At 37.9% G+C, this 20,048-nt stretch overlaps 1 protein-coding gene across 34 annotated transcripts in view; it reads right to left on the reverse strand.

Moving 5' to 3' along the window:
* The window catches only part of ABLIM2 (actin binding LIM protein family member 2), a 142,390-nt gene that overhangs the window by 10,890 nt on the left and 111,452 nt on the right, over positions 1 to 20,048 (reverse strand). For 15 of the 34 annotated variants that reach the window (XM_080592031.1, XM_080592042.1, XM_080592035.1 and 12 more), the window contains 7 exons: positions 19,581 to 19,634; positions 14,522 to 14,574; positions 13,767 to 13,914; positions 7,987 to 8,045; positions 5,631 to 5,685; positions 4,212 to 4,276; positions 3,958 to 4,038 (listed from right to left, as the gene is read on the reverse strand). In XM_080592031.1, coding sequence (XP_080448157.1) covers positions 3,958 to 4,038; positions 4,212 to 4,276; positions 5,631 to 5,685; positions 7,987 to 8,045; positions 13,767 to 13,914; positions 14,522 to 14,574; positions 19,581 to 19,634 — 515 coding nt within the window. Of the gene's footprint in view, positions 1 to 3,957; positions 4,039 to 4,211; positions 4,277 to 5,620; positions 5,686 to 7,986; positions 8,046 to 13,766; positions 13,915 to 14,521; positions 14,575 to 19,580; positions 19,635 to 20,048 lie in introns of all 34 variants that reach the window. The other 19 variants (XM_080592045.1, XM_080592049.1, XM_080592033.1 and 16 more) reach the window with 5 other exon arrangements.

The raw sequence follows: 20,048 nt of genomic DNA on the forward strand, positions 1-20,048 counted from the left end.
ATGCATTTTTAGAAAAAATATTATTTATAAGCCTTGAAATAGATTTCTTACACAACAAGTAATCTAAAAAATACTCACAATGGGAGCAAAGATAGGCAAACACTACCAACCATTAAAACCCCACCCTCCTGCAATCCTTGACCATTAGCAAAGACTTTCACAGCTGCCTCCCTTAATCTCACTCAAGGAGCTAATACCTTTTATGTGAGTTCACTTTTCGTGATAGGAACATTCTCTACAGGAAATTTCCCTTGTAATAAGGGATCAGAGGAGAACTGCCTTCTCCATGACATCTATGCTGTATCAGTCAAAGTTCATAACAAACCTTGTTTCACAAAGAGGAGTTTGCTTCAAGTCAACTTACAAGGGCTTTTAAAGAAATCTAGCTCATGCAGATTTACTGATCTTACTGCGACTAAGTAGACGAGGAAATCAGTGATATGATGTGTGAGATTTTAACTGCCTGAGGACAAGGCAAGATCACTTTCAGGTTTGACAGGTAATTTAAATACAATGGTTCTAACATTTCCTTTTGCCAACATCACCTCTATCCTCCTGTCCACATCCATCACACCTAGGAGCTAGTTCACATTTGCAACAATGTCAAACTTCAGCCTGAGAAACTGATGGTAATAAAGCCATAGTATCAGAACATTGACTCTGAAAATATTTTCCGAGATAAACCACTCTACAGTTTGGATAATACATAGGCTTAGCAGTGCTATCATCCTCACCATTTCTGCAGGCAAAATACAGCCCCTTCAAGAGTGAATTGGCTCCGCAGGATGAAAACAGAAGCTGGCAACCGATTCTGCTCGGAGGGAGCACTTGCCTCCTGGAGATTTGTGAGCATCGAATCACACTTTTTAGTGAAAGTGAAACATAGCTTAAGAAAGGTTAGAAATCTAACCTTAATGCTTGCTTCCAGTATTCACAGTGTTGCCTCCAAAATCTTGAAGATATCAAAAAATGCTAAATGGGTCCTCTACTAATGGGCTGTGTATATGCATGTGCATGTGTGTCTAATCTCTGTCTGTTCCTGTGAAAACCTATAAACCCATGTACTCTTGGGCTTCCAAAGTCCGGGGTCTTGCCCAACCCTGAAATGCACTGAATGCACAAGTCAGCAACCAAGTTACAATCTTCTTCTGCCACAAGAGGAAATAATGACAAACTGCTTTTCTACCCAAAGCTACTTATTTCCAGCAATCCTTTAACACAAAAAGAGTGGGACAGAGAGGAGGGGAAGAGGCTGGCAAGGGAAGGCAACAGTTTACTCCTGTCACTCAACTCTGCATATGGCTTGAATGTGTAGATGAGCTCCTGTCTCTGTTTTTCCAGTAGTTATAATCCTTTTAAAATGTTGCTAATTTAATTGTTTAAATAAAACACCTACCAATCCCTAATAAATGTAAGATGGTCTACAAAGGGGCCATTTGCAGACGCACATGTTTAACATAGTGCAACAATCAGCAGATCAGTCTGGTCCCCTTATCGCTTTTCTGGTGCAGGTTTGAAGCAGACCTTGTTTATTGTTCTTTTGCAAACCTCTGTGAGATCTTTGAAGTGGTTGTGCTTCTTGAGCCATCAGGCACAGAGCTGCACCTGGTGCAAAGCAGACTGAGCAACTCCAATGTTAAACAAACAGCAGTCGCAGCTGAGGACAGTGTATGAGTTATTGATAATGGCAGCCAGGACATGCACGATCCATCCAAAGCAAACTATATGTTGTCTTAAAAAAGCAAGCTGGAGCTGCATTTGGTATTCAGATGAGCCTGATGTCTTTAAACAAAGATTCTATTTTTTAATATACACAAACATATATATGTGTACATAAAAGAATCCTTTATAAGATGTGTCCAGATGAGTATCCCTCCAACGCCCTGCTCCTTCTTCTGGATTCATTATGCTTTTTATTATGGATCTCATACCTTGCTATATATCAGGCTTAAAAGAGAACACTTTTGAGGCTCTCTTATCCTTACAGTCAAATCCATACCATTTGTGGGGTTATCAAGCAATAAGCACATTAAACTATTTAAGGAACGTACAGCATTTCCAAAACATACAGTATGTTTAAGAATTCTATATATGATTTTTTATTTAATTTGATCTCTAATCAGAAACTTGCTGCCACTTCATGTTTTTGTTGTTGTTTTGTTTGCTTTATGATTAGTTTCTTCATTTCTTATAAAGTTATCAAGTTAATAATACCATAAATTTATTTAAATATAAATCTTCCCCAAAGTCCAACATTGTTAATCACATATTTATTGTTGAAATCTCTTATTAATAATAATTAACACAAAGGTACAAAAGTTTAGTAATTTATTCAGTCCTATCATTACTCAAGCAAGAAAATTAACTTTGTGAATTTTGCCTGAACATAACTTTCACGATTTGGTCTTTGGAAACAAAGCTCCCCTCTATAATAAATTATATCTGCATTTCTCCAGCTTACATTACTACTCGTTGAGAGAGGTGGATGCTACTGCAAACTTATGGTACATTCTCATGTGATCATAGACCATACAGCCAAAAGGGGAGGCTGAATGAGATAACAGACCTGAAACATAGGTCCATATATTAAAAGGACAATTGGAGCTTTTCTCTTCATTTTATAATTCTCAGGTTATTCTAGGAGAGTCTTTTTATATGATCTGAAATGAATAAGTTTCTACCTACCAGTTTTGATTCCCAATACCCTGTAAAATCATCTAATACTAAAGGGTTTCATTTCTGTCTTTGTGAAACACCATTCTATCACACATTTTGGGGGTTTTGGGCTACTCCACTTCAGTTAAATTGCCTATGTAATATAATATACATATAATATGTACAATTGCCTTGGGACTGGTACTATTTAATATCTTTTTCAATGACACAGACATTGGGCTTGAGTGCACCCTCAGCAAGTTTGTAGATGACACCAAGCTGAGTGGTGCAGTTGATACAACAGAAGGAAGGGATGCCATCCAAAGGGACCTGGACAAGCTTGAGAAGTGGGCCCATGTGAAATGAGGTTCAATAAGTTCAAGTGCAAGGTGCTGCACCTTGGTTGTGGCATTCCAGACATGAGTACAGAGTGGAAGAAGAACTAATTGAGAGCAGCGCTGCTGAGAAAGACTTGGTGAGGACTTTCATCTGGTGGATGAAAAGCTTGACATGAGCCAGCAGTGTGCACTTCCAGAAGGCCAACTGCATCCTGGGCTGCATAAAGGGAGGAGTGGCCAGTAGGTGGAGGGAGGGGATTGTGCCCCTCTGCTCTGCTCTTGTGAGACCCCACTTGGAGTACCGCATCCAGGTACTTGGAGTACCGCATCCAGCACAAGAAGGATGTGGACCTATTAGAGTGGGTCCAGAGGAGGGCCATGAAGAAGATCAGAGGGCTGGAGCACCTCTCCTATGAAGAAAGGCTGAGAGAGCTGGGAATGTTCAGCCAGGAGCAAAGAAGGCTCTGGGAAAACCTCACTGCAGCCTCTCAATACTTAAAGGAAGCTTATAAAAAAGATGGAGAGCAACTTTTTGCTCAGTCAGATAATGACAGGACAAGGGGAATGGTTTTAAACTAAAAAAGGAGAGATTTAGATTAGAGGTTAGGAGGAAATTCTTCACTCATAGGGTAGTGAGCCACTGGAACAACTTGCCCAGAGCTGTGGATGCACCATCCCTGGAGGTGTTCAAGACCAGGTTGGACAAGGCTCTGGGCAACCTGATCGAGTGGGTGGCATCCCTACCTACGGCAGGGGGCTTGGAATTAGATGGTCTTTAAGGTCCCTTCCAACCCAAACCATTCTATGATTCTGTGATATACTAGTGTTTTCAAATAAATTATTATATGTAGTGTTATTTTGCTCTTCTTTCATTGCTGTTACTTAACGTGAGCTTAGGAATACCTCAGATGGTAAACAGACAGGACAAAGACTTGCAAAGCCATCAAGCAAATATCATTCCTACCTCCAGTCTGGTCCTGTCCACATCCTTAGGCAATTTCACACGAACTCGGTTTGTTACAATAAGGGTTTCATAAGGATAAATCTGTTAAAAAGACAAGAACATATGAACTCCAGACAAATCTGATTCTGATGTGTGGAAATGACTGTGTGGGGAACTTACTAATTTTAATGGTACATACTTGCATCCTTATTTGACAAATATTTCACTGGGACAAAATTAACAAAATAAAATTAAAAAAAAGAAACACATGTAACCTTGCTAGGAAGTGCTGAATCTGATTGTTCTTCCAGTGTTGGAAAAGCCCTTCTTACCTTGTATTCTGCAAGAGAATGAGAATAGGTTCACAGTTTAGAATTTATAGGCTGCTTTTGAAGTCACCATAATGAACATATAGGTACATTAGTAATTTGTTATCCTACTACATTTCTCTTACAGTTCTCAATAGTTGTTGGATAACTGCATGCATTGTAAGCATTTGACCCCAATGGTCTCAATGCCTATAACACTGAAGCAACAGTCCTTGAAATCAAAGGTTTATTACAGAAAATCCATCTCTTGATACACTGTGAGTATGGCAAAATTGGGATTTTCTCTTTATAAGAGGCTTTTGTGCAGAGTTAAGTCAGACTGTCATCCAAAAGTCCCGCCCATATTGTTCTTTACTGAAAACAGTTAAAATATATGGATTATTACAGGCATGTCATTTTGTGAACATACACAAAAATCATTAAGTTAATACAGTGTTCCAAGATGCCAACACCTTGCACTTGGACAACTACAGTGGAAATAATGATAGCAATTGTTCTATTTTTTGGGGGGTAGGGTGGGGTGCTCCCGCATCTAAATTAGCACAAGAGTATTCTAGCTAGGCCAGTGTTAATAGATATTACTACCGTATGTTCATCTATTCTCATATACATCAATGATTAAATGCTACCAAGACAGCCAGTATGTTTCCATAGACTTTTTTTATGGTCAAAAAATGAAAAACAAAGATAAGTCTACTTTTCAAAATCTATACTGTCAATTACTCAGACAAAGATTTTTATCAACACAGAGGCATGAAGTGAAGCATTGGAGTAAGATTTAAAAAACAAAAACAAGATTAAGTGACTTGGAAAAAAACACCCTACTCTTCCCCATCAAAAGATGCATGTTCCTAAATTGCTCATCTCTTTTGAAAATCCTAACCCAACTTCCATATTAAGCATACAGTCCACTTCAATTGTAATAAAAGAAATTAATGTAATGAAATTCTGCTTTTTGAATTCTGTACATCTTAGCCCTACTGCAGGACCAAAAAGAAGCACAATGAACTATATCTTTTTATCAGATATGGCTCGAAGGAGTGATTAGCTTAAGTTTCTTCCTCTCTTTGATAAGAGAACACCACCTGTTAAGCAAAGAGAATCATGGAGGCTGTTGCCATATATTCAGAATACGGGGATAAACTCAACATTGTTACACCACTTTGTGATGCAGGTGTCAGGCCTTTATATTCAGTCAGACAAAAAGAAGATTCTCTATGATGAACACAATACTGAGCTAGCTAGCTATCACTATCACATGAACCATGGGAAGATACCAGAATAGTAACCCTTTTGGGAAGATGTTAACAAACATCCTCAAAGGACGAAAACATAAAGTGGAGTGGAAATGCTACTGCAATATACCTTTCATCCCCCAGCTCGCCTCCTGGTCTGTTTCGTATTGGCCCATATTTTCAGGCTAAAAGAGAAGAAAAGAAGCAATGTAACAGCAAAATACACCATAAACCAACCCACACCACTCCGTGTACAATCAAAATACAGATCCTTATGAGACAGAAAGAGAGCAGTTTCATTAGAACTTGACCTAGTTGCTCTAAGTGGGTATCCAGAGCACTCACAACACCCATCAATCTACAGGAGCAAAGAAGGAGCTTTGCTTGCAGAAGTGGATGGAGTGTCAATAAGTGTGCATCAAACTTGGAAGTAGTGCAGGTGCAGTGTGCTGTCTACACTGTGAATTTCCACGAACCAGTGAAAGTTGGTGCTTGGGTGTCATTCAGGGAAGCAACTGCACAGTCTTATCAGCCCATCTCACCCCTAAATCCTGTGGATGATTTAAGCTCTGATTCTTAGCAACTTCCAATCAGGTAGAAAGGTGTCAGAAAGCCACCAGCCACTGTCATTTGAACACCTGGTACGAAGGTAAGCCTCAAATGCTTTCCCCTGCAATGCAGACCTTTTATGACAGTCATCCCAGGAGACCCGATCACTTATGCTGCACTGAAACCTGTGTGTCTTATTATGTTTTCTGCTTCACAACTGCAGATGCCACTAAGATCAGGGAGAACTGTCCATATGTATCATAGCTTTGCTTGATCTACTGTCTTTTTCTTTGCTGGCAAATGCTATGATGATGACAATTATTACAGGAGAAAGGCATTATTATTATTATTATTATTATTATTATTATTATTATTATTATTATTGTTATTATTATTTTTATTTTTATTTTTTTCCCCATTAGCATATACACCATGTGCACATCCAGGCTCAGAACAAACAGCAAGGTTCCCTATTGTTTGTTTTTGTTTTATTGCATTATGCACCAATGGGATAGTTGATTAAAAAAACATACCAAAAAAGCTGGTATGAATCTTCAATCTAAACAGAGCACTTTCATTCTGAGAAGAATTTGATCTAAAGGATTTGATCATTTTCAACTTTCCTGAAATTTTCAGAGATGAGGTTGCACCCCTTATATGGGACAAATGCTGCCATCTGCTGCTTTCCTATCACATTACATGACTTAAACCTGCAAAAGTACAGCAAACACTGCATCTATACTTTCTGATGGCTTTGGTTCCTCAACAGTGCAGGGGCTGTGCGCAACTTGATCTTTCGCTTGGTCCAGGTTACTAGTAACGGTTATTCTGAAAAGTCAGAAAAAAAGCTATTGACTCCTAAATGGGGACGGCTGTATCCAAACATTTTCAAATTCATAAATCTAATTTGGTCAAGTTGTGCTGCCATTGGTTTCTTCAGAGAGGAATTCAAGCAGTCAGGTACTTGGAGTATCACAGGCACATTTAGTCTTGTAATATTAACTCAAAAGGATGGACAGTAACTACAGAAAAATCAGTTCAGCTGCTCTCTTACAATTACTTTCTTGTAGCTCCTACTAATAACCTATAGTTTTACTCATCACTGGAGAAGTTTAGTCCTGCTTATATACTTCTGAAGCTTTCTTATCTTTGTTTGGAGAAAGGAGGAAATTTGAATGAGGTCTTATCCATATAATTTAGACACAAATCAATCTTCAAAATGCAAGTGTGTCTACGTATTCCCAATTTATCACTATTAACCATACTGTGTTTTTATCAAAAAATATGAGACATGAACTGAGAAGTCAAAATGTCGAATGCCAGAGAGAGAGACCACAGTATCAGTGATGGATTTTTCCTGAGGAATTACAAAAGATACATAATAAAGAATTAGAAGATGAACTCCTAGTCTTAATCTGATCATAAGTTTATGTATTTTGCTTTCTAGGTTGCTTCCTGCCATTCTCTCTGCATTGCTCCCTCCTCCCTTATATAATGACTACGTGTATATATATACACACAAACCAGAAAAAGAAAAAAGAAAAAAAAAAAGAAAAAAAAGTGGTTTAAGAAATGCAAAGGTTATGAGCTGCTCCACCTTTGCTCTAAGATCATTACTTGCCTAATGAAAGGTTTAACCCATCCTATCATTAATTCAAGTTATACTGTGGTCTGTTAATATATGCAGCTTGTACATTTTGGACCTTGGTTCTGGAAGGAGAATCAAGATTCCCAATGCTCATGCCACACACAATCAAAACGAAAAGACCCAGTCTTACTCCTGCAGGCAGAAAAACTGTAACCCTCACAGGGAATGAATCTGTCAGGCAGGCCTGGCAGCCAAAACACTGTGAAGTGTTACTGCTGTGTAGATTTTTAACTAGTTGTCTATTTATGAAAAACTGTTACATGGAGAACACATTTAAATGTATACCTACCTGATGCAAGCCATTCCTTCCATAACCAGGTAGAGAAGCAGATTTAGAATATGGAAATCCTGTAAAAGACATGATATATATATCACAATAATATTTTTTGTAAAGTCCTTTACAACTTTGTAGAACACAGAAATCAGGAAAACAGCCAGAAACAGCAATTGCAAGGTGACTACGTATATTGTATTCATGGGATGAAATATAACTGAGTACTACTCATATCAGAAGGATTAGTATCTTATCACTTAAGAACAAACAAACAAACAAGAAAACAACACACATTTTGAATTCTTTAAAATTTCTACTGCTTCAAGTGAAAAAAAATAAAAAGCATAAATGAAAGTATGGCAATAGAAAAAGGAAGTAAGTGAGAGCATAAATACTGAAGAGAAAGGTTCTACATAGATAAAATTCACAAAGTGATGTTACCATGAACAGATTCGATTTAATATGGTGAAAAGCCTTACTTTTAATATCTAGGCTAATAAGAAAGTTTGGGTGTTCTCTTTGTCAGTAAATGGACAAAAAGTATTTCAGACTAGTTTTTGGTTTATAAAAATAATGCTGTATAGAAGTGGCAAGTTGAATCAGTTTAAATTCAACAGAAGATGAAGAAATGTGTCTGTAGTAAACACTATTGATTTCAGTACAAGAAACTGTGCTAAACTGAGGCAAAGAGTTAGGAGAAGTCACTTAGCTCAAAGAACTGAATGTGCAAGTCTTCTTTCTGACAAAAATGTTAGCAATTTGTGTCCAAAGGGGAATGAAGGAAGGGAATTCAGACCCGACCGGATTAATAAATACCCTAAGGAGATTATTAGGAATAAGAACATGGAAAGAAAAAACAAAAGATGGATCAGCAAAGAGCTCACGGTGTGCTGAGATAAAGTGAGAACTGCCAGGAGTCAAGCTGAGTTAAACATTGAAAATGATATTAAAACAAATAGCAAAAGGTTCTGCAGCTACACAAACAAAAAGAGAACAAGGAAAGAAGAAATGGGATCACTGGGTGTTATGCTATGTCAGTACACAAGAAGAAACCTAGGTAGGACTCCAACACTAAAGGATTATTTCACCTCAGCTTTTAGGAACAAATTTAGAGTATGGAGCAATGAGAGAAAAACCTAATGCAATAAGCGTATGCAAATAAATCACAACTGTGACAGAAACATAATTCAAAGCACTCTCTACTTAAACAGGGAGCCAATAAGCTCACAAAAGATTGGAAGTCCAATTGCTTATATTATTAGAGAACAGCAAGTACAGTTTTTGTGTTTAAGAAGGGAAAAAGGTACTCAGGACCTATCAGTTTGTTTCCAACAGAAAACTTTAGGAAATACTAAACAAAAATATAGAAGTAAACAGAAAATCAATTATATTCATGTAGATTTTGACTGGTTTAACATAAGTTAAAGAGACAGTGTCACACTCCCCTGGTAGTTTTCTTTGCTAAGAGAAACAGCTTCTACGCAAAATAAATTTTATTGGATCTCATCTAATGAAATATTAAAATATTCCATATGTTGCCAAAGATGAAATTAAAGCAAAACTGAAGAAGATGGAGTTTATCAGAGGAATTATAGGGTCAGTAAGGAAAAAATTAAATGCGAGAAATAGATACTGAGAACTGAGCAGTGCTGAGTGAGGGAAATGTCAGCATAGACTGGTGTCGAGTTAAAATTCCTGAATATTTTCACTAATAAATTGGACACCAAAAATAGTAATGGCATAATAAACTTGGCTGTGACCATTACAAATGCACTTATTAACTTAAGTGTAAAAATGACAAAATTTGGAAATGGCTGTCTTGATACTTTCAAGATATGGAAATAATTGTAGTGACAGGACATCATGGAAGGATGTTCTTTTCAGGTGGGTTAAATTAACTTCATCGGAACAGTGGTCTACAGGATAACTGGGGCAATGAAAGCTCATCATAGGTAAAATGGCTTTATGAAATTGACTTTTAATCTAGCAAAATGAAGATAAAAGAGAAAAAAAATCTAACATCATCTGAGGAGTGGTATAAATTGTGAGCAGAATTTCCTTTGTTGGTCCCACTGTGGGCTCTGACATCTGATACAGAGACATAGTGGTGAATATTGAATTAGATGGACCACTTACCTACTCCAGTTTGGAAACTGGAAATTTGTCATTGTTTGTTATCTGAATGGCAGTGACACTAGAGAAGAAAGTGTCATGTAATAGTCATCTGTATTCCTGCTTGGAAAAAGATGCCAGTGTTGAACATCAGTTCAATTTGTTGGCATCTTGGCTACAGAGAAGGTGAGTGGGATTTGTTCTGTTGCCAAATTTGTCAGTTACAAGGGAAAAACACACTAAGGAAAAGATCATGGTTTGAAAACAAACACAATTCATTTTAGCACGTAGAAGCTCAGGAGTTGCCTCCCAGGCTGCCAGGACTGAGCCACATTTACAGGCACAAGCGACATCGTGTGGCTGGCTGGAAGAAACCCAAGAGGTGTATAAAGCTGAAAGAACTCAGATCATAGTAATAAGAAAAGAGCCAGTGACTCCAGCCAGAAAAACATTTCATTTAGTTTCTGGTTCCTAAGAACTTATTTGTGAAGTTTATTATTATTATTATTATTTTAATATAAAGGTAAAATATATCACCAAAACCCACCAACCACATACTGCTCATTATCACATCCAAATGCAGTTGTACCCCTATAGCAAATTTTCTGGGGTAACTGGTCAAGATACAGTAATCTGTCTCTTTAATTAGGTGCTATCTGAACATCAGATACTCTTTGCATGGGCATGGCTCCCGCTTTTTCCAATACGACATTCACTCTAACCTGGATATTCTGAGGCTGTTTCTCAGCACATCAGGTACACATTAACAGCGGGAGTTACACACTTTGTTAGATATCTAACGTCCTACACATGTGAAGTTAAAATAATGACTAATGGTAAACAACAAAAAATATACACATACAGAAACAAGACACATTTATGCAGGTGGATGTAAGGAGATGCTGTCCCTGTCACTTAGTCTTCAACATGGCTGGACACAAGCAAGCGCCACTCCAGATATCTGCCAATTATACAAGCCTCATACTTAAGTACTTTGATGTTAGATATATTCTTCTGGGAACGTAGCTAGAGTAATGTACCTAAATATCTTCTAGAGCAGACTACCCTTGGTTTGCTCAGAGGCTAGATGAATGAATGCAGTGCTCTGCACAATGTTTGGACACATTGCCAGAGATTCACAGTCAGATGACTGCTAACCCTTCTATTCTGTATGTAACTGTTTGCACCAAACCTTTATCTGAAAAGTTTATTTTCTCTGATACTCACTGACTATGCCACAGAAACAGGTCAGGTTAAAGATCAGGCCACTCTTAACCATAAGTGCAAGAGGGAGAAAAGCTACTGTTTAGGTGTTGATGAATTACAGATGTTAGTAACTGTAAATGATAGATGTCAGGTGTGAGAGGTGATCAGACCTGAGTTTTTCTTGCTCAGGATTTTCTACAAAACATCTTGAGCACATGCATGCAATGTCTGGTGATAGCTAAGGAATCAAATCCCTTCAGGTTAGACTAGTGAGACTGATGACCCAAAATAACTTTTCTTTTTTATCTTGTCACACCCTTGTGACAGGCTTTGTATCAACTGTTTTTCCTCTTCCTTGCATAGCTAAGCCATAACTTCCTTAATAGAAGTTGATGGAGCCAGCTATCACATTACCAAAATGCCCACAAGACTGACATCTTAGCCTTGCTGCCAGACATGCCTCACAGTGGATACATTCTTTTGGAAAACTGCTTCCCCAGCTTTTTCACCCCAGATGACCTTCTACTGTTTTATGACATAAAGTGGAGGATGCAGGGAGATAAATGTCCAAGTTATCTGTTAAACTTTCAGTGATCCTTATGCTTTATCATGATATGGAAAAAATGTCTGTACTAATATTCAAAAGACATAATTTATACCAAGGAGTAATTACCACAAGTCAAAAATATGCTTGATACTACTATCCTGTTTATTTAAAATAGGTAGCATATAGATAGGTGCTTTTATGTATTAATGAGGGGCAGGTTTTTGTTGTAAGGAAATTCTCCTCCACAGAGAGATAACACAATTTCTTTGTATAAGCAATGCCTCTTATGGTATATAAGCACTGCAGCCAAGTCTGCAGTGACCGTGAAATGGTAGAGTTTAGGATCCTGAGAGCAGCAAGGAGGGAGCACAGCAAGCTTGTTATCCTGGACTTTGGGAGAGCAGACTTTGCCCTGCAGGGATCTGCTTGGTAGAGTACCACGGGATAGAACCCTGGAGGGAAGAGGGACCCAAGAAAGCTGGTTAATATTCAAGGATCACCTTCTCCAGTCTCATGAGCGATGCATCCCAACAAAGAAGAAGTCAGGCAAAAACGCCAGGAGGCCTGCATGGATGAACAAGGAGCTCCTGGCCATAATTGAGGCAGAAAAAGGAGGCCTATACAGGGTGGAAGCAGGGACAGGTAGCCTGGGAAGAATGCAGAGAAATCATTCGAGCAGCCAGGGATCAGATCAGGAAAGCTAAAGCCCTATTAGATTTAAATGTGGCCAGAGACGTCAAAGGCAACAAGAAAGGCTTCTATAGTTACATCAGTGTTTTGTAAAAGAAAGACTACGGAAATTGCAAGCCCTCTTCAGAAGGAAATGGGAGACCTGGTTATCCAGGATATGGAGAAGGCTGAGATACTCAACAACCTTTTTTGCGTCACTCTTCACTGGCAAGAGCTCTAGCCACACTGCCAAAGTCACAGAAGGGGGCGGGCCTTTGTGATCCTCAGGAAGTTCAACAAGGCCAAGAACAAGGGCTCGGATATGGGCTGGGGCAATCCCAAGCACAAATACAGGCTAAGTGGAGAATGGATTGAGAGCAGCTCTGAGGAGAAGGACTTGGGGATGTTGATTGATGAGAAGCTTGGCATAAGCTGGCAATGCGTGCTTGCAGCCCAGAAAGCCAACCTGGGCTGCATCAAAATAAGTATGGCCTTCAGGGTGAGGGAGGTGATTCTCCCTCTCTACTCTGTGCTTGTGAGACCCCACCTGGAGGGGTGCAGCCCCCAACATAAGGAGGACATCAACATATTAGAATCAGTTCAGAGGAGGGCCACAAAGATAATCAGAGGGCTGGAGCACCTCTCCTATGAAGACAGACTGAGGGAGTTGAGGTTGTTAAGATTGGAGAAGGCTCTCTGAGACTGCATTGTGGTCTTCTAGTACCTAAGGTGGGCCTATAGAAAAGCTGGGGAGGGTCTCTTTGTCAGGGGGTGTAGTGATAGGACAAGGGGGAATGGCTTTGAACTGAACAAGGGTCAATTTAGATTAGATATAAGGAAGAAATTCTTTACTATGGGGATGGTGAGGCAGTCAAACAGGTTGCCCAGAGAAGCTGTGGATGCCCCATCTCTGAAAGTATTTGGGGCCAGGCTGGATGGGGCTTTGAGCAACCTGGTCTACTGGGAGGTGTCCCTGCTCAAGGCAGAGGGGTTGGAACTAGATAATCTTTAAGGTTCCTTCCAACCCAAACAATTCTATGATTCTTTCATTAATAGAGGACTAAAAATAGTTTCAATATTGAAATCCAAAGGTACTGAATGCTTACAAGCCATAGCTAAACTGGAAAATATATGTAACCATGATAGGGAAATGAAGCATAAAGCATACTAGGGAACTATTTGGAGAGGTCTACAGCAGGGCTATCTTCCTTTGTCACACTCCTTCTTGCCCGCTATGACAGCCCCAAGACGCAGTACTCACGGGAGTATGTGGCAGTAGTACCCTCCTGTGTTCTCTGGAAGTTTTCTCTGTCAGTTCCAGGAGTGAGAGACAGGGACCGAGTTTCTGAATCTGGGGAATTAGTTCTGGTGTCCATATCCCCTTTCAGAATAAGCCAACTGGTCTTTAGCTGAAATGAATAAAAAACAATTAAATGAGTCAGGATTTAACATCCAAATGCATGTCCTACTTCACCAGCCTGGGAAGTCTTGCTAACTTGAATGTTTATGCTCAGTACAGCCTGTACCAACACTTAACAAATTATAGACATTGACTATGTAACAGGACTCCACATTAGATGCCACGGCTATTGAAAACTTTTAACTTTCATCTGGGCTGAGGATAGTTTCTCTTTAAAATAAGTTGTCCACCATGGCCCACTTTAGAAGATGTGCTATGTCACGTTCTTACTACTAATCTGTTATAACATTTTTGTTGTATGTTAACACACACACTAAGCAAGGGTCCAACGGCCTTAGCTGAATCACCACAAACTTATTGTTGCTTATTTTAATATCCTTATTTCTTTCTTTACTGCAAAATGTAAAATCTAAACACTCTGGGTGAGACATTATGCTTAATAAATCTTCCTGAAACTGTCTTTTGTAAAGACCTAAAATCAGTAATGCTTATTTCAGTTATATAAAATAATACCTTTAAACATAACCAGGTTTTATATAACAGTTGCCTCAAGAAACTCAAACAAACTACCACCTTTTGTTCTTTCTGGTCATTACCTTCTTACTGTCCTGATCCAAACTTCCATCCTCCCCTTCTGATCTTCTTGATGCTGGAAGATTAAAGTTAATTTTAAAAATTGGAAGATATTAACACAGCCAAAACAGAAAACAAAAAGTAATGTTCTAAATATTCTCAAAAGGGGAAAAAACAATACAAAATGAATCTGAAGTTGGGCAGATAATTGGATATGTAGGGCTACGGTGTCACAGAACTACTTAACATTTGGAAAAGATTACGGTAATACTAATTCTGTAGGCATACAGTAAATGTAGAAAATCTACTCCTGGTGGATTTTTAAGCTACGTTTTAGGAAGAAGCTACTTTTGTGGAATGACAGGTGGTAAAAAAACTACATCATAACTTAGGGACAGATCTATATAGTCACTGCACCAAGGAGCAAGTCATTTGCAAGCAAATCTCCATTATTCTTTGTTACCATGATCATGAAAGAACATGTGTTTACATAGCTATATGGTGGTCTTGCACATTTGTGCCTCCTACGTTCTTCAGAAGGACAGGCAATGATGGCAAACAAGATAGGTACAAATTTAGTATTACCTCTTCATGATACCTGCAAGACAGGCTGTGTCAGCACAAGTGAGAGTGAAGGAGAGTAGGTAAGGGTGGGGTGGTCCTGACCTTCACATAGCTACACTCATCATTTCTTAGATAAAGTAAAAGAGGACTCCCAAATTCACAGTGTAACTCTCAATTTTTTCAACTATATTGCTCTCTGTAAGAGTCTATTATCAACAAATATTTACCTGTTGTTGTATTATCCTGTAACCTGCCAACTTCCTGAGAAGAAAAACTGAAAACCTACAAGATATTCACTGAATAGTTCCCAACCATTAAATATATTTTTCCTGGTCTTCTCTACCAGAGTTTTGTATCAGAGACTGATTTATAACTCAGAATTTTACAGAAAGATTTTGTGCCAAATTTCATGCCATTTCAGATTACTTCCAAAAATCTGAACCCTTCTTGCCTTTGTATCACTCTGTTGTTGTGGGGAGAGTTTTAATGGTACAAAACTGGAGCAGTGCAATGTCTTTGCATAATTTTAAACCCATGAGAGGTTATAACAAGGGAATTGTCTGCAATATCTTCGTACAAGAGCAACAGAAGAGTTCCATGCACAACAAGGCAGCCAGAAAAATATATTTATTAACAATAAAAGTAGCATGAGAATACAAAAGTTAAGGAACAGATTAGATTGCTCAGAGACAGAGGTGAGGAGGAGATCAAGTTGCACCCTCAGAAGTGCTGCAACACTCCCATCTAGCTGGGAACAACTTTGCCCTCTCCAGTTCCCCAGCCAGCATGTTTGCAGACGATCTGCCCTGCATCTAAACAACACAGTCAAAAGGCGACTACCATTAGCATTTCAGTGCTCTTCTGTTTCATTTTCTGGTGCCATTACACAGCTTGCATCTAGACCTTAACTGGTTTTGTCAAGAAAGTGATACTTGAAAAATGAAAAAATTTTACTTGTCATTTTGGAAATATCCATGAGTTAGAGGTGAAAATATTTCAATGCCTTTTTTTTTTTTTTTTTTTCCTTTTCTTTTCTCAACTTAATGTGGCAAAACAAAGCTGGGTCATAAAGTAAAAACAACATTATGAAAAAACTCTGTTTTCACAGTTTGCTAATGGCATCCTGACCATGGCATTTTTCTGATATGGCAAGCTGTTTCTTTGAGAAAGAAATAATAGAAAGATGAAAAATTGAAGTGCCTACGCTATGTTGCAAGAAGGTCTTGGACCTGATTTACTGATATTTTGGGAACATACCCTAAATCCCCAGTCAACAAGCTGTTCCAGGTTATATGGATGGATCTCCTTCACACTCAAGAGAAATCCATGCAGAGAATTTGATGCATGTTTGCAATTGTTTTTGTTTCAAGACATTGCTGCTTTTAAAGAAAAAAAAAAAGTGGTATCCAAAGTGTTATTCAGAAATTCCAAACATTCCATGCGATCTTCAAAATAGTTAAACACCCAAGTTTTACACAGAGGTCCAGAGGAGTCCAATGAAAATCAACAGAGGCCTGCAAAGCCTGCCCCTCCCAAGTTCCTGACGTTACAGGCAGATAAATCCAAGTGGCCTGAATTTCATCAGTACTGAGCACTAGCTTCTCCAATACAAGGGATACTTGGTTCTGCTGTGAACCCTGATGTGAACTACACCTTTCACTTAGACCAGTGCCAACACTGCTGCAGAACAAACTTTTTTTTTTTAATTTTGTATTATGTTCAAATGTTGTTGAAATATCAATGCGCTAAATAAATAAATAAATAAAGACCATGCAGGCTCCAGCATGCTTCGATTTCTAACACCAACTCTCAGCCTGATCTCTTGTATGAACCAGTTTTCCACCAGCTTTTTTTTTTTTTTTCTCCATTCTGCAGCTAAGTGTTTATAATAGAAACACAGAAGCTGTAGCTATAGCAAATCTGTTGGGCACTCTTGTAACTAAAACCTTCCAAAGCCAAATGTTTTGGAAGAGCTTCTTGCACTTTTTGTTTTAAAGAACATTTTTGTGCTTGTTTGTTCAAACTTGGTCTCTTCAGCGAAGGAATGTTCTCTGGCTCCCTTTCAGCATGTATTAGTTCAGTGTCCCTTTAGCTTGAGGAGCTGAATCATCAGTTGCTCATGTGTTCATGCTTTAGTAGAAAGATTTATAGAACTTCTGCTGGGAGTTCTTCCAGAACAAAAGGTAAATGCTGTATTTTTTTTTTTAATGGAAGGAAAGTTCATTGATCTATTTTGTTTGTTTGTTTTTGAATTAGAGTAAATTAAATTTTGCTCCTCAGCAGAAACACAACTAGCACATATTTTCAACACATCTGCAATCCACACACTTAGAATATCTATAGTGTATAAAAGACAGTTTAAAATGTAGATCCTTCTTAATGTATAGATACTGCTGACTCAATAATTTCACTTTCCACTTACTCCAGTGATTACTAGGAACAACTCCACTGAAGTTAGTGGACATAGAGCAGTGCAAAATTGACAAAATCCAGACTTCAACTGCATATCCAACTGACTGAAAACTGATACAAAAAACCCTGTCCTGGAAGAAAAAAAAAGCTGTTCTTTATAATCTTTGCAAACCAAAAGTATCAGTAAAATTAAATGACACAGCCAGAATATAGGAGCCCTATCATCAGATTTTGTAAATCGCTGAAGCTATGTTGACTTATATCAGAGTAAGTTCTGACACTTATTTTGTAACTTTGCATTTGCTCTTTCCAAACATCACTGTAACATTCAACTTCTTCCTTTGTGAGTAGCTTCTTTTGCTCAGTTTGAGTACTTTACACTAATGATTTGTGTATCTAAAGAGAAGAAAGAATTGGACAGCTTGGGCAGCCTATAAATTTTGTAGATGACACTAAATCAAGCACTAAATCAAACAGATATTATCTTTTTCCCTTGGAGGTAGCATTAGTTTGACCAAGATTAGGATACTGTGAGCAGAAAATCTATCTAAAGTGCACTGAAACATCAGCAAGTCTGACTTTGCTCAAAACCAGAACCACCACAGAGGTCATCTAAATATTAAGGATTTGAACGTGCAGTTACTTGAGCATGAAACTCTTCAGTTACAGTGAATTTACGCAGAGTGTTTCACCCAGCTGGGACATAACATTTGTCAATTTTGTTTCTACTAATACTGTATTGGATACAAACCAGAAGTTTAACCAAAACAGAAATAAGTGTTGTTTTCCATGAAAGGTAGTATAAAAATTTTAACTACATAAAAATATAGTTCTTTTGACTATGCTTATTGAGCATTTTAAAATCAGCTAAAGCCCTCTGTTACAACAACGGGAAAATATTTAAAATGCATTATCCTTATTCTGATCATGAAGACAGTGATAAATCTGCAGTTTCCTAGCCTTTCACTCATGGAAAGCTATCAACTATCCAGTTAAAGTATGTGAGAACACATATGCGTGGTTTTCTCATTCTTATATACAAAGTGGGAAGTCACCTCTGTGCAGAAAGTGTTGCAGGAGTTAGTAAGATGGGAGAAGTTGCTCCAACAGAGACCCATCCTTGCCATGAAGAGTGACATAGCTATCTGTATTGCTTTTATCTCCAAAGTGTCTTAGGTACTGCTCACAGTGTGATGAACATCTACTTTATTCTCTCACATCTTCCGAAACAGGGGAATAAATCATGGCTTTTGGTTTAGGGCAGTAGTACTCATGAATCTTTTCATCAGAAATGCACTTCTCAGACATCCTATCACAGCATATGCCCTACACATTTGCTTCCAAAGATTAATAATGGAATTTAGTCTAGAAAAATGAATTCTGTATTACTAAGCCTGTATTACAAACAAAGATAATTATCAAACATCACTGAGAACAGAAGCAGGCACCGAAACAAAGAAATTACAGTGATATTAATTAGTGAAATATAAAATAAATTATATAATAATAATATAATATAATATAAATTATTATTTTTAAATAATAATGGAAGAATGCTGACCTTATAATCCTGTATTTTTTTTATATTTACTAGAGCATCAATGCAGATCCTCAGTCGCATAAAGCATCATATATTTCTTTCCATGGTTTGGAAACTCAGACAGAAACCTTGTTGCTGTGTCTATCAAAAGTTTTCCAATCATATCTTGCCAATGTTATCATATACTGAGTTTGTTCCTAACTGCCATGGTGTGATTACATTAGATCCCAATATTATACAGCTTGAAGAACTTGCAGATGAGAAGTAGGTATTTCATTTAGGTGTTGGACTCAATGATCCTTGTGGGCCAATTTCAGCTCAGGATATTCTATGATTCTATAATATACACCAGTTAATAATAAACATTGTTTTTTCCCTCTAGCAATATAGAAGAGTTATTTACCAAAACTGGATATTCTAAGGCATGTTGTTAAAACAGGAGAGCAACTTCCTATATTTACATATTTTATACCATCCCATAAATAAGAAAACTGTTTTTAATATCTGCTCTAAATTACCAAGACAAGACAAAATATCTTTTTGCAATAGAGAAAGGCAGACTGTACCATGCTGTTTGTAGATAGGAGGTTTCCTATAGATGTTATCTTTTACACCAGTGTCTGAGGAAGAGGAAAGAGAAAGGAAAGAATAAAAGAGTAAGCAAGCAGTTCAGACTATGCTGCTCGTCTCCTCTCAACAACACTAAAATGCAAACACTTGAGCAAAGACTACTGATTACTTCATTGGTTTGTCATTCAGTGCTTATTAAAAGAGAATGCAGCCTTACCCATCAACTTTGTTTAAAACAGTGCCTATGCCTACCTAAATAGCTTAATCCGCTCTTAAGTCCCTCAAAATGCTTTCAGATACCTTGAGTGCTGCACTACCAATTTATATAGACAACAGAGAAACTGCATATACTTGTCACTATTTAAAATAAAATTCATATAATGGTAGAACAGACTACTATAAAAGTGTCAAACTTGAAAAGGGACTATTTCTCCATTAATTAAAAAGACAGTATACATGGTAAG

The sequence above is a fragment of the Anser brachyrhynchus genome, assembly GCF_964034855.1.
Source record: "Anser brachyrhynchus genome assembly, chromosome: 4".
NCBI classification, from domain to species: Eukaryota; Metazoa; Chordata; class Aves; order Anseriformes; family Anatidae; genus Anser; species Anser brachyrhynchus.